The 15,453-nt window shown below is 49.3% G+C and overlaps 1 protein-coding gene across 5 annotated transcripts in view; it reads right to left on the bottom strand.

The window, feature by feature from the left end:
• Positions 1 to 1,512: 1,512 nt before the first annotated feature.
• PFKFB4 (6-phosphofructo-2-kinase/fructose-2,6-biphosphatase 4) overlaps positions 1,513 to 15,453 on the bottom strand; it is a 42,862-nt gene continuing 28,921 nt past the window's right edge. For 3 of the 5 annotated variants that reach the window (XM_046677809.1, XM_046677819.1, XM_046677794.1), the window contains exons 10-14: positions 9,064 to 9,168; positions 6,819 to 6,948; positions 6,659 to 6,721; positions 5,676 to 5,740; positions 1,517 to 3,753 (exon numbers count right to left, since the gene is read on the bottom strand). In XM_046677809.1, coding sequence (XP_046533765.1) covers positions 3,694 to 3,753; positions 5,676 to 5,740; positions 6,659 to 6,721; positions 6,819 to 6,948; positions 9,064 to 9,168 — 423 coding nt within the window. In that variant the 3' untranslated portion in view covers positions 1,517 to 3,693. Of the gene's footprint in view, positions 3,754 to 5,675; positions 5,741 to 6,658; positions 6,722 to 6,818; positions 6,949 to 9,063; positions 9,169 to 15,453 lie in introns of all 5 variants that reach the window. The other 2 variants (XM_046677802.1, XM_046677827.1) reach the window with 2 other exon arrangements.

Below are 15,453 nucleotides of genomic sequence, written 5' to 3'. Positions count from 1 at the left end.
AGGACATGCAGGAGGACTTACAGGTAATCTGAATGGTCAGACCTGGAAGGATCTTTCGCAGGATCACCAGGCCGCCAGGACCAAAATCGAAGGGGAGGCAGGCAGAGTCCTACTTGATGTGTATAACGAAAGAGCTGGAGGTCTGCCCAAGAGAGACCTGACTGTAACAGAGAGGATTTCTTACCAATTTTCTAGATCAGATCGGTCTACAAACCCAGGGCTGCTGAAGGAAGTGGGGTGGGTGCCCTCTAAGGAGAGCCCCGTGAAATGGCACAGGCTCACGCAGGTACTTTCCCCATAACCCTTACCAAAGAGCCCTGTGCCCACTAACCAGGGTGTGGCAGGCACTAGCCTGTCGACCACAAAGCCATTTTTCACTTTCAATAAAATAGCTTTGTTCAGACAACACTGTGCCCAGCCCCCGGGGATGAACAATGATTGGTCTAAACCAAACATGGTGATACTCCTCTTCACAGGTGATGATTATATTTTATTTTACTAACATATGGTATATAATTATTATATTATAAATATAATTCAAATGTTGCTGAAACCTATGTCTTTGCAACAGCATTTTATTCTATCCAAATATCCTCTGATCCTACCTGATGGCCGTTGTTTCCTAGCAACCAAAAACGCTACAAAATTCTTCAACATGACAATGTATAGTCATTCTTGCCAGGCTGGGGTAGAACGTCGGAACTGAAGAAAAATTATGATAGTGTTCTATTTCATTCCTTCTGCTGTTGCTTTGCTAAGTCTTCAACACCTTCTTCGAAAAGTACTGAAGCCTCCAAGGAGGTCAGCTGTCCACCCCAGGAACTCAGCCCCCAACCTCGCTTGCCAGGAAAACGGTTGTAGCTGATAGCCCTCTGAGCCGGGAAGAAGCCCAGGGGTTTCTGTCATCCACCGTGACACAGCTGGGTAAGGCAGAGCCATAGCTGTCGGCAACCCTAAACCACCCGAAAGCCGCCCAGCCATAGCCGCACTCTGCCCTGACACACTGGGAGAGGCGCAGGTGGGCACCCAGCCATGCTCAGCCCCACCACGTCCATGGAGGAACACCTGCATGGTGGAACACCTACAACCCGCCCTCCCAACAGCCTGACCAGGCCCAGGGCAGGACGTTTAGAAAGTCCAATGAAATTTTGAGGCATGGGAAAGGGAAAGCCCTGCCCCTTGTCACCATATTCCCTACCCTGGAAGTAGGTGACAAAGCAAACACCATATAACTAGCCACAACATGCCCCTACCCAAGGCCTCATGCAGCCCCTCCATCCTCCATCCAGCCCCTGGTTCCCCTCCCCAAGGATGCCAACATTTGGGACCCATATTTCTAGGGACCCCAGAATCCTTCCCTCAATGGTGCTCCATCCCAGATTCCCAGGTCAGCCCAGAGAAAACTCGGGCCCTGCCCCTGCCCGTGTGTGCCAGGCCCAGGGCTCACTCCAGGGCAAGACAGTTTCCTCTCCAGAGAGGGGTAGGCATAGGGGTGGGAGCTGGACCAAGGATCCCAACACAGACCTAGGAGAGAGACCCCAACATGCGGTTCTGCAGCACTGGCCGGAAAGGACACTTGACAAATGGAGAGCTGGCCACAAGATACAACCTTAGATTAATATTATTTTTTTAAGTATTTATTGCAAAGAATGCCGGACACAGTCTGATGGGTGGCTGAGATCCAACACTACCCATTCCAGAGAGAGCAGAAGGTCTGAAACATGCACATTGACCATCCCAGCTAAAACCTGGCAGCCCACCAGGTGGGTTGCTGCCCATGCAGAGACCACTCCAGGGCAGAGGCAAGGAGGGGCCGCCCCAGCTCAGGATGTGACCCCAGACTTCCCTCTGCCCTATCCCAATCCTTGTAACACATTCAGGTCAAGCAGCTCTTGACTGACTTCTGGACATAGAGAGAAAAGGCCTTGCTGATCTTGCTGGCCTGAGGTTCTAGAGAGGTGCGGACATTCAGATGTCCATGCCACTGACTGAAGGGACCCATTATGGCCAACAAGTGAGTGTGCCCAGGTAACCAAAAGTCACCCAAATTCTGGGGAACACAGAAACAAAGGCTGCAGTCCCTATATCCCAAAGGCAGTGGCAAGCTCCTCTGGCTTTGGGTCTAAGGGGCTTGGGGGTCTGACAGGAAACAAGTCCAGAAGGAGGATCCTTCCCCAGCCCCACCCTGGACACCTCTCCACCCGTGTTTGTCCACAGGTACTGCAGCATACGAAGCTGAGAATACCAGTGGGGCCAGGAACACAACTTCGTTCAAGGACAGGTGGCACCTGTGGACTGCAAAGCTCTGGGGGGCTGGGAAACGTGGCTGCTCTGCCAAGCACAGCCCAGGAAAGATTCTGGGTGCAAAATGGGCTTGGGATCCTGGGGCCTGACTTCACCAAGGACCACCTGTGGGCAGCAGGGCATCTGACTACAAATCAGACACTTTCTCACCTAACCCCATGACTTGCTGGCCAGTCCATTTGCCCAGCTATAAAATACAGCTGGAACCCGCTGCCCAGGCTGTCTCTCTGGGCCCAAAAGAACTCAGAGGCGTGACAGACGGCAGACTCCCCAAGGTAATTTTTACCAGGCTCCTGTGCATGTGAACAAAGAGCAGTGAAGTCGCTGGGAAAATCTTCCCTTGGAGAGGGGCTGCCTCTGGGTTCTGACCTTTTCCCTGCTCCGCCCCCCACGTGGAGTCACAAACGACAGGACAGGCTGTACAGGACCACAACAAGCTTTTCTGAATCATTCACAGCAAATGCATGTCCCTGTCACTGGTGTCCACTCCCATGTGGACACAGGCAGCAGGAGTGGGAGGTAGCCTGGCGGCACAGCCAGAGGGGGCAGACAGGACGGCAGCCCCTCCCTTGAGCACATGGGAGTGTGAACTGGGAAGAGTAACTCACACACCGCCCTGGCTTTACGTGGTTTCACCACCAGAGCAGTGGGGAAGGGCCGGCCTGGGCCCCAGCTCCCGCAAGGATTCCAGTGTACACACAACTGGGAAGGGGTGACCACGCGTGCTCCGCACCCTGAATGCTTCTGTGCATCACAACATGCTGAAGTGAGCACACTGCTTTCATGAGTGTCCTCAAATGCGGTGGCAGGGACACAAGCACCTGGCCAGTGGGCACGTCTGCCTTGGCGGAAGCTCTCCAGTTCCTGGCAGGGCAGGATGGGAAGGGCCCTCCCTCTCACCTGAGGCAGCAGCAGCTCAGGATCCCATGAAGACCTTGCCTCTGGCCCTAGAAGAGGTCACAGAGAGGAGAGCAGAGCCCCTGCAGGGGTCCCCAGGTCCACCCTGCAGCTTGGCCACGGTGGGCCCATCACAGCAAGTGCTTTCTGTTTCACATTTTAGGGTTTCACACTTCACAAAGCCAACCCGACCAGTGAGAGAGAACACCTAAAAGCTGCAACAGAGACAGCAGGCACAGGAAACCTCTCACCAGCCCGGGGCAGACACAGTCTGGCTGAAGGATTTTTAGCAGCAGGTCAGGCACCGTGTACGACCCCGTCGCTGACTCAACACGGAAGCGGGTTGGGCTGGGGCAGGGGTTCTGGGTGCCACCAGCCATGCATGGCTTTGAGGGCGTTCCTGTGTGGCGACTGTCACACAGACGGGGGTCCTGGAATGACCTCAGCTGCAGAGATCAATGCCTGCCAGGGGTCACAGTGGACGAGACGCAGTCACTGGTGAGCAGGGACTGTGACAAGGGCTTCCTCTGGAGGCCTCGAGATGTCTACATTCTGCACAAAAATAAAAACACACAACATTCACCCCATGGCAACAATAGACGGACACCTGCTGTGTGCTTTCCCCATCACTGTGGCCATCTGGCCTCACATTCTTACCCTGAGGAGCCCTGGTAGCAGTACTCCAGACCTCAACTTCCCTAAGAGTGTGGTCAAGAGTCTCTTGAACACGGTGGGTGGATGAACACAAGAACAAGGGGTGGGGGGGGGGGGGGGGGTTGGAGGATGCCTCTGGTTCCCGCTTGCTCCTTGCAGACAGGTCAGGCATCACCCAGAGTAAGTCCATCTCCACCTCCTGCCTCAGGTCTGGGTCAACTGGCCCCCTGGCTCTCCTGAAGCCCTCAGCCACAGATGGTCCCCGCCCTGCTGCAGAGCCCAGTTTGTCCACAGCCTGCTGAGCTCAGGGCAACTCAGGCCTAAGGAACAGGAGGCCTGAGTCTTCCCTCAGCTCTATGAGACTGTCCTGTGTGACTCCCAATCCTGGTGGCCCAATGGAACAAGTCACCAATGACCTAGGTTGCAGCCCTGTGCAACGTGACATGCCCAGATCTGCAGGGAGGGAGACATGATACCCATGGTCACACCCCCAGGTTCACAGGACTGGCCACCAGAATTGTAAGGGCAGGTACAATCTCAATGGGGACAGTGTGTCTGAAGGCCCTCTTTCCCACCACAGGCTGCCCCCAAGGATGAGCTAGCACCTGGGGATCCGCCCACCTGAAAGGGAAGCATCCCGGAATCTGTAGCAAGCAGGAGTTTGCCTCTCAGAAGCACCCACCCAGAGGCGGGCAGGGTGGCCTGCCAGCTACTTCATGACCATGCCACCTCTTGCCCTGTGGACCAGGTGGGTCAGCCCTCAACACCTGCTAGATCCAGGGGTCTCTCTCACCATCACCTGGTCAGTCAATGCTGGGGACCCAATGCCATCTGAGTTCTCCTCAGCACAAAGGATGTCTGTTAGGACATGCCTTTTCCTGTGACCTGTGGGTGCCACACTGGGCCTGGACCAGACTCTCAGGACAAATGGGGAAGAGGCTGGTCCTGGTGAGAGGCAGCCTTAGAAAGCAGGAAGACACATCCACATATCTCTGCCTGCAGGGCTCAAGGCCAAGGGGCTGCAGGTGAGCAGCCCAAGGCCAGCACCCTCGGCAGGGACCCAGGGCCTGGCATGTCTCATCGTGGGTGGCAGCAGGCACGACTGAAGCCCCAGGAACCTTCTTGGCGCAGTAGACTCTGGGAATAGGGTTCAGAAGGGGCAATCCTGCCCTTGGCTTCAGTGGGAGAGGGAGAGGTAATCAGCATGGCAGAAGGACCCCATATGGGCATAGAAAGTGATTCTGGGCAACACTTCAGGGAGCGTCTATCTTAAACAAGGCACTGGGGGAACACAGGGTGGTGAACTGCTCTTCTGCAGGAAAGATTCTGCCCAGTGCCAAGACTCCCTCAGCATCTGCATGGCCCTTTCCCCAACAAAGCAGGATACTGTTTTAATTTTTAAAAGTGCCAGAGTTGGAAAGGGTGCTCATGAGGCCTGGGCTGGTTGGAGAGCATGGATGAATCCCCATCTGCCCCCTTACTGGCCTCCAGCCTCTTCCCCAGCTGGGACCTCCCTCCTTGGCTCAGACCTCTGTGGTGGGGCTGCTGGGAAGCCAGCCACACCCAGGCTCGTGGGCTTCCAAGCCTGGTGGCCCAGCTCCAGGCACTTTCCCACCCCCTAGGCAGCACCCTCGGGAAGGCCTAGCCCAGGGCCACACCCAGAGCCCTGGCCTCATCCTGCAGATAAGACAGCAGCCCCCCTGAGCAGAGAACTGAAGCTCACTCTGACAGGCACCCCAGCTGGGCCTAGCCCTGGAAGATGCCATGTCTAGACACCCCCGGGAACATGCCCACCACCCTAGTGGTGACCCCATAGCTACCTGAGGCCTGTCCCGGTGCGTGTTCACAGCCACCACGTTCAGAAATATGGACTCCACTTTACAACCTGCCAAGGGAAGATGCAAATCCATTCTCCCTCCTCAAAGGCAGCTGGAGCCACAGAGGGTAGAAACTTATCTCAGGAGGAGGCGTGGGGCACACAGGACAGAGCTGGCGCCTCAGCCTCACCCTAGTCCTCCCACCTTAGGCAGCTCTGGGGGACCCCTGACGAAGGACAAGGCACCTTGTCAGGCCCTTGCTTATGTGCCACTGTCCGGTGCAGCTTCAGTGGAGCCCAGACATCCAGGCCACACTGAGGACCTATGCTGCCAACCTCGGGGGCCGAGAGTGGTCTGAGGAGCAATAAGCCTGGTTCCGCATGGGGTCATTACACTCAGTTTTCAGGGCCCCAAGACCACCCCTACCCAAACCTGTCATACACACAAGGCTGAATCAACATTGTGCCAGGCACTCAGTGTATTGGGGGACGAGGGGTGAGCACACGGATTGACACCAGCTGCCACTGAGCTTTACAGTCATTCTCCCCAGAGCACAACCACCTGGGGGTGCCACAGCCTATGCTGAAGGGAAGGAGCCGAGCCCAGGAGCTGAGGAAGCTGCCTGGGGCTCCCCTGGTGTAGCCAAAGGCAGAGGTGGGAGGCAAACCACCCTGTACCCAGAATACTTTAAGTTTCAGGTACTGGGGGCCATGGGGGTGATGGAAAAACCAGAAGAAAAGCCCTCATGTGGGTGGGTGATGGTTAAGGAAGGATCACTGGGGAGACTTTCTGTGGCCAAAAACCAAAAAACCAATAAAAAAACAATAAAACAAAAAAAATTAAAAAGCAAATTGGAAAAGATAGTGGGGTGGAGGGAGGAGGAGTGAGCTCCTAACAGAATTTATAAGGGGTTTGCAGGAAGTCACGGAAGCATGCAGACAGCCAGACCCTGGCAGCCAAGGTCAGTGCACAGGAAGTTTCCTTACCGTAAGCCACAGGGGTCAGCTTCAGGACCGTGTGCAGCGGACACTTGAGGTAGGGAAGCTGTTCTGTGGACACAGACGGGGAGGGCTGGCATGCCAGGGATGCCCAAGTGACAGTCGTCCCCTCACACACACCCCACCTCCCCGGGGGCAGGGCCCGCACCTGCCGCTTTGTCAAGGAAGTAAGCCAGGAGGCAGCGCATCACAGCCTGGTGGCAGATGACCAGCACGTTCTCTTGCCTCTCCAGCTCCATGATGACAGGCTCGAGTCGCTGGACCAGGTCCTCATAGGACTGCAAGGGCAAGTGGAAAGGGTCCCTCAGGCCCAGCTCCAGGGGGCAGAGAGGGAGACATCCTGGGTAGTGGGCTACCTTCTCACTCCTGGAACTCCTCACCACTCTGGGAGGCTGTGGTTAAGTGTCCTCCAGCCTGGCTCCTGAGGGTCTGGGGGTGGGCAGCTTACCGCCACAGGACTGTGACAGTGAGATGTCCATTTGAGAAGGAAGCTGAGGGGGTGAGGATTGGTAGCCTGGGAAAGGGATCACGTCCCCATTCCAGGGCCAGGTCCCAGTAGGACTGAGAGGACAGGGCTGGGCCTCAGGCTGCCATCCCAAAGGGCAACCTCCATGTCCACCCACACGGCCCTTCACTGAACCCTCGACTGCTGGGATTCACATGCTGGCAACTGATGAGTGGTGGAAAAGGCACTGCTCCCTCCCAGCCCACAGCAGACGCAGTACACAAAAGCCCCCGAAACTAGGGTGACCTGTCAGAAACACCAGAAGTTGCAAGAACGATCCTTGCAGTCTGCCTGTCCTGTACCACCCTGGGTGCCCTGAGGTATCCGGTGGGGGCCCTTAGGCCAATCCCTCTACTTGGCAGGTTTGGAGATTTTCACTACAGACCAAGCCCTGCGGGGTTTCATCCCTCTTTTCACACAGTAAGCGGTCCTTCAAAACAAAAAAAGCCTCACGTACTTGGAGCTGAATTTGCCCCATGTTTTGATTGGGAACAAAACCAATGTGGATTTGTGCTGGCCTCTGGTAGTCCTAGGGAAATCCTTGATTGGTTCTTTTGGTAACTATACTTTCCCTACCAATTTTCCCCCTGTATTCTAAAGTTTGCACAGCCAACTGTTTTGTTTCTTTTCTTTTCTTTTTTTCAAAAAGACTGGCACCTGAGCTAGCATCTATTGCCAATCTTCTTTTTTTTTTCCCTTCTTCTTCTCCCCAAAGCCCCCAGTACATAGTCGTATATTGTAGTTTTAGGTCCTTCTGCTTGTGCTATGTGGGATGCCGCCTCAGCACGGCTTGATGAACGGTGCCATGTCCACGCGCAAGATCCGAACCAGTGAAACCCTGGGCCACGGAAGCAGAGCGCACAAACTTAAACCACTCGGCCATGGGGCGGCCCCTGTTTTGTTTCTCTTTTTTTTTTTTTTTTTTTTGAGGAAGATTAGCCCTGAGCTAACTACTGCCAGTCCTCCTCTTTTTTCTGAGGAAGCCTGGCCCTGAGCTAACATCGTGCCCATCTTCCTCTACTTTATACGTGGGACGCCTACCACAGCATGGCATGGCAAGCGGTGCCATGTCCACACCCGGGATTCAAACCGGCAAACCCTGGGCCACTGAGAAGCAGAACGTGCGAACTTAACCGCTGCGCCACTGGGCCGGCCCTGTTTTGTTTCTTTTTACTGTTATCTGGGTTGGTTCTACATCTGAGCTCGGCCTCACAATATGATGTTGGGAATAATTAATGTCACCCAGAGCTGTACTGTTCCTGAGGACAGTATAGCATAGGGGCCTGTGAGCCAGGCATCTGGATGGGGGGCTTCTATGTGTGTATGGGTATGTGTGTACACACATGTGTGTCTGTGGGGGGTATTTTAATTTGGCGACAAGCACCAGACCACCTCCTGGAAGTGGGAGATAACCCAAGTCAAAGGTGACCCTGTTTGTGACCTGGGGTCTGGACAGAGGCAGGAGCCAGTGTAACGAAAGGTGATGAGTGCAGGTGGATTGTAGTGGCCAGGACCCATCTGGGTAAAGTCTCCCTAGGTCTGGATTTAGGGCTAGGGGTGGTGCCTGGAGCCGCGGAGGACAGGATAACCCTGTGACACCTCCAGGAAGGAAGAAGGGAAAGATGGGGAGTGATGGGGATCACTGGGACTCAGGGCTAGGAGTCCTGTGCAGCACTGTCCATCCACTACCCAAGGAGGGGGCTGCAGCCTGGGCCACACGGGCGGGAAGCAGTGGAGATGATACACACACCTGGACTGGCCTACCTCTGAGGCCAGGCCCTCCTGCTGTCCACATAGCCTCGGCAGAGCCCCACAGGGTCCTCAGCCACAGGTGGTCTTCCTAGGAAGGCAGCAGGTGGCTGGGACTAAGCCCCCAAAGCCCACCTACCTCTCCTTTCGGGTACCGGTACCGGTACTTGTCCTGGTCCCGCAGGGCAAACTCCAGTGGATAATGATCTTGAATTTCCTCGTAAGTCATTTCCTCACAGACGCCCTAGGGAGACACCACGGTCATCACACCTCCCGTGCCAGGCCCCGGGATCAGCCCTGTGTTGAGGGGAGGGCAGGCAAAGGGGACCAGGTTTACGGAGCATTTGCTGGGCCATGTAGGCCCTCCCAGCCTGGAGCTTAGAACCCATCTGGGAAGAGCAGGTCCTCTGGGGACACTGAGCAGGGGGTGGCCCCTCATTTAGAAAAAGCTATCAGAATAGACTTTTACCCATCCATCATCCATTCATCCAGTTTATGCCATAAAAATAAACACAAAAATGTTAACTATGTGTCTTTTCTAAAGTGTCTTTTGTTTTCTGTGCTGTGGAAATACTACTCCTGAGTATGGACTGTTGTGCAAGCTACAAAGTAAGATTTCACTTGTGTCATTCAGGATACACACACACACACAAAGCATAGATTACCATTTAAAAAGGCCATTAAAAAAAATCAGCAGAGAGAGAACACTGGTTGAGAACACTTAAGTGTCATGTAAGGGCCCAGAGAGGCCCGGAGCACACTGGGCCATCACTTCATTAGCCATGACTACCTCTGACAGCCCACATTATGAGCAGCATTATGGACCACTCCCCTGGAACACGGCAAGGAGAGACAAGCTCCCTCCAATGCACTTGTCTGCTAAGGAGCCCAGAAGATGAGTGAACTGTCCAGTGTCCTTCCAAGGCTCAAGCCAAGAGCCAGCACACAGGACATGCCCAACAAGAGGAAGAAGCAATAAAGTGCCCTTAATAAAAAGCTGCTGATCTCTGCCTTTGTTCTAAGCGCTTTTTTCTACACAAAGCCCTGGGGGCAAAGCTGTCTATTAAAAAGGAAAGATAAAAGAGGAAAATTTATAGCTGTAAATGCCTGTATCAAAAAAGATTTCTATTTCTCAAAAAATTAAAAATAGAAATACCATATGATCCAGCTATCTCACTACTGGGTATATATCCAAAGAACATGAAACCAACAATTCAAAGAGATTTATGCAGCCCTATGTTCATTGCAGCATTATTCACAATAGCCAAGATGTGGAAGCAACTTAGGTGCCCATCAACTGATGAATGGATAAAGAAGATGTGGTATATATACACAATAGATTACTACTTTGTATAGTATGTATGTATGTATACGTATATGTATGTATGTATATATAGCACGTATGTATGTATAATATACAATGGAATACTATTCAGCCATAAAAAAAGACAAAGTCCTCCCATTTGCAACAACATGGATGGATCTTGAGGGTATGATGTTAAGCGAAATAAGCCAGAGAAAGACAAATACTGTATGATTTCACTCATATGTGGAAGATAAACACATGGACAAAAAGAACAGATTAGTTGTTACCAGGGGAGAACGGGGTGAAGGGGTGGGCAAAAGGAGTAAAGGGGCACGTATGTATGGTGATAAAAATTAGACTACTGGTGGTGAGCACAATGCAGTCCATACAGAAACTGATATATACTGGGGCTGGCCCCATGGCCGAGTGGTTAAGTTCATGAGCTCCGCTGCAGGCAACCCAGTGTTTCATTGGTTCAAATCCTGGGCACGGACATGGCACTGCTCATCAAGCCACGCTGAGGCAGCATCCCATATGCCACAACTAGAAGGACCCACAACGAAGAATATACAGCTATGTACCAGGTGGCTTTGGGGAGAAAAAGGAAAAAAATAAAATCTTTAAAAAAAAAAAGAAAGAAACTGATATATAACAACGTATACCTGAAATTATACAATGTTACAAAGCAATATGACCTCAATATAATAATTGAAAAAGATTTCCAATCAACAATCTAATCTTCCACTTTAAGATACTGGAAAAAGAAGAGCAAATTAAACCCAAAGCAAGCAGGAAAAAGGAAATAATAAAGATTAGAGCAGAAATTAATGAAATAGAAAACAGAAAACAGAGAAAAGCAACAAAATCAAAAGTTGGTGCTTTGAAAAGATCAAGAGAATTCACAAATCTTTTGCTAGACTGACAAGAAAAAAGAAAGCTCAAATTATTAAAATTAGGAATGAAAGAGGGACACTGCTACCAAGCTTACAGAAATGAAAGGGATTGTAAGGGACTATCATTAACAACCTTATACCAACAAATTAGATAACTTAAATGAAAAAGGAAAATTCCTAGAAAGATGCAAACCACCTGTTGTGAGTTGAATGTGTTCCCCTAGAAAAGGTATGAATTCTAAACCACTGGTACCTGTGAACGTGACCTTATTTGGAAATAGGATCTTTGCAGATGTAACCAAGTAGATGAGGTCATTTAAGGGTGACTGGTATTGTTTCAAGAAGGCCAGTGAAGACACAGAGAGACGCATAGGGAAGAAGCCATGCGATGATGGAGATTGGGATTGGAGTGATGCAGCTGTAGGCCAAGGAATGCCAAGGACTGCTGGCAACCACCAGAAACTTGGTAAAAATATGTGCATTAAAAGTGATTCTGGTGAAGGCTCAGAAGGAAGTGAAGCACAGTAGACAGAGCTTCCATCGTCTTCCAGGATACATATGTCATCATGAACAGAATGTTGCTAAAAATCTGATTATTAAAGGTATGTCTGGTGAGACCTCAGAAGGAAATGAGGTGTATGTCATTGGACACTAGAGAAAAGGTGATCTTTGTTACAAAATGGCAGAGAACTTGGCTGAATTGTGTTCCAGGGTTGTGTGGTATAATCAAAAAGACAGATAATAACAAGTGTTGGCAAGGATGTGGAGAAATCAGAACTCTCATATACAGCTGGTGGAAAGGTGAAATGGTGCAGCTGCTTTGGAAAACAGTCTGGCAGGTCCTCAAAAGGTTAAACATAAAGTGTCGTGTAACCTAGCAATTCCACTCCTAGGTATGTACCCCAGAGAAATAAAAACGTGTCCACACAAAAACTTGAATGCGAATGTTCACAGCAACATTATTCCTAAAGCCCAAAAATGGGAACTACCCAAATGCCCACCAACTGATGAATGAGTAAATAATATGTGGTCTATCCACACAACAGACTACTTAGTACTTGGCAATATAAAGAAACGAAGTTCTGATACCACAGAAATGAAGTTCTGTGTTCCACAGAGATGAACCTTGAAAACACGCTAAGTGAAAGAAGCCAGTCATAAAAGACCACCTATCATATGATTCCATTTACATAAAATGTTCAAAATATGACAACCTATAGAGACACAAAATAGTAGTAGCCTAAGGCTTGGGGGAGGGGTTGGAAGGAAATGGGGAGCAACTGCTAAGGCGTATATGGTTGCTTTTTTTTTTGCTGAGGAAGATTCGCCCTGAGCTAATATCCACTGCCAATCTTCCTCTTTTTGTATGTGGGCTACCACCACAGCATGGCCACAGACAAGTGGTGTATGTCCACTCCTGGTAACTAAACCGGGGCGGCCAAAGCGGAGCACACCGAACTTAACCACTAGGCCATGGGCTGGTCCTATGGGGTTGTTCTTATTAAAGACTGTCACCTGAGCTAACATCTGTTGCCAATATTCTTTTTTTTCCCTTTTCCCCAAAGCCCCCCAGTACATATACATAGTTGTATATTCTAGTTGTAGGTCCTTCTAGTTCTGCCATGTGGGACACCGCCTCAGCATGGCCTGCTAGGTCCAAGCTCAGGATCCGAACCAGCGAAACCCTGGGCCACCAGAGCAGAGCGCATGAACTCAACCACTCGGCCATGGGGCCAGCCCCTGTAGGGTTGTTTTTTAAGTAATGGAATGTTCTAAAATTGACTGTGGCAATGATTGTATAACTCTTTGAATACATTAAAAACCACTGGATTATATACTTTAGGTGAACTGTATGATACGTGATTCATATCTCAATAAAGCCATTTAGTTTTTTTTTTAAAAAAAAAGGAAAAATAAGGCAGTAAGTTGTGGATTAAATTATGAAAAAAATCCGGATGTTGACATAGAAGACTAGCCCAAGGCTGTTTACCAGAACAGAGAAAAAGAACAAAGATAACATGGATGATTAATAGGTCCTACAAGTTCCAGTAGATGCCAAATATGAAAGATCAAGAAGGGAATCCACAAGCATCTAGGAAAAGAATCAGATTAACTTCAAAGGAAACAAATTGGGGCAGCCAAAGGTTTCTCTGCAAAACCAAATGCTAGAGCCACGTCCCTGTCCCTGCAGGGCAGACACGGCCCCTAACCTGTCCCAGGGAGCTGCCCTTTGCCTGAGAAAGAAATCAGAGCCTGGAGACCTCCCACAGCTCCCACCAGCCACAGCTGATGGGAGCCTACAAATGGTTAAATGAGTTACAAAATAGGCTACAAAAAGTGCTTACTCTTTTGAAAGAGATCATCAACTGTGAAGAAGAGAAAAACACAGATTTAAAAAATCATGATCCTGAACTCTGCCCAACTACATTAACGAAAAAACTGAGAAGAAAGGAAATAGATGGAAATAACACAGCCTCATCTTTCCCAACAGAGCCAAGAATTATTTTCCTGTTAATAACTTTCACAAGTATATTTTAATTATTCCTTTATGTGCATCCTGCTTAAGAATGTCTTTGAGGGAGCTGGCCCAGTGGCACAGCAGCTAAGTGCACATGTTCTGTTTTGGCAGCCTGGGGTTCGCGGGTTCAGATCCTGGGTGCGGATATGGCACTGCTTGGCAAGCCATGCTGTGGCAGGCGTCCCACATATAAAGTAGAGGAAGATGAGCACAGATGTGAGCTCAGGGCCAGGCTTCCTCAGCAAAAAGAGGAGGATTGGTGGCAGATGTTGGCTCAGGGCTAACCTTCCTCAAAGAAAAAAAAAAAAAAGAAAGTCTTTGAAAAGCTTCAAGGTAATGACTACTGGAATAGAAACACTGTCTGCCTTCCAAAGGCGATATTTATACATCTTTTTTTTATACAAAAAGATGATCTTTATACAGAAAAATTGGAATAAAGAGAAAACTACAAAGTATTTAAAACAAGATCAAACACAGCAATTATAATAATAAATGTAAATGGGTTTAGATCCCTGAATGGAAAAAAGCTCTCAAGCTAGGCTGGAAAATAAACCAAAGATGTGCTCCTTTCATCTAAAGAAAATGATACAAAAAGGTTAAAAATAAAAGGGAGTAAATATAACCAAAAAATACAGACAAAAAGTAGGGATGGGCAAATTAAAACCACAATGAGATACCACCTCATACCCATTAGGAAGGCTACTCCCAAAAAAACAGAAAAACAACAAGTGTTGTTGGCATAGATGTAGAGAAACTGAAACCCTTATGCACTGTTGGTAGGAATGTATAGTGGTACAGCCACTGTGGAAAATAGTACTATAGTGGTTCCTCAAAAAAATTAAAACAGAAATACCATATGATCCAGCAATCCCATGTCTAGGTATATACCAAAAAGAAATGAGGGGCCGGCCCTGTGGCCGAGTGGTTAAGTTCGCACTCTCCAGCTTCGGAGGCCCAGGGTTTCCCTGGTCTGGATCCTGGGCGCGGACATGGCACCACTCATCAAGCCATGCTGAGGCGGCATCCCACGTACCACAACTAGGAGGACCCACAACTAAAAGTACACAACGATGTACCAGGGGGCTTTGAGGAGAAAAAGGAAAAATTAAATCTTAAAAAAAAACCCCAAAAAACAAAAAAGAAATGAAAGCAAGGTCTCAAAGAGATAGTCGCATACGCATGTTCATAGCAGCATTATTTACAACAGCTAAAAGGTAGAAGCAACCCAAGTGTCCATTGACAGATGAATGGATAAGCAAAACGTGGAATATCCATACAATGAAACCTTATTCAGCCTTAAAAAGGAAGGTGATCATGACACATGCTACAACGTGGATGAACCCTGAGGGCATTATGCTAAGTGAAATAAGCCAGTTGCAAAAAGACAAATACTGTATGATTCCACTTAAGTGAGGTACTTAGAGTAGTCAAAATCACAGAGACAGAAAGTAGAATGGAGGTTGCCAGGGGCTGGGGGGAGGAGAGAATGGGGAGTTATTGTTTAATGAGTATAGAGTTTCCATTTTACAAGACGAAAAGAGTTCTGGAGATGGATGGTGGTGATGGTTGCACAATATTATGAATGTATTTAATACCAATGAACTGTGTACTTAAAAATGGTGGTTAAGATGGTAAATTTATGTTATGTGTATTTTACCACAATAAACAAAATTGGAAAAAGAAAAGCAAGTAATATTGGTAATACTGTACTTGCAAGTAATATGGTAACATTCAAATTAGCCAAAGTATAAATCCATGCTAAAAGTGTTTTATATTGAAACAGGAACCATCCAAAACAAAGACGGAGCCATA

Source organism: Equus quagga, chromosome 1, assembly GCF_021613505.1.
Source record: "Equus quagga isolate Etosha38 chromosome 1, UCLA_HA_Equagga_1.0, whole genome shotgun sequence".
Lineage (NCBI taxonomy): Eukaryota > Metazoa > Chordata > Mammalia > Perissodactyla > Equidae > Equus > Equus quagga.
The sequence above is the reverse complement of the archived record's forward strand: the minus strand, read 5'-3'. Positions and strand labels throughout refer to the sequence as shown.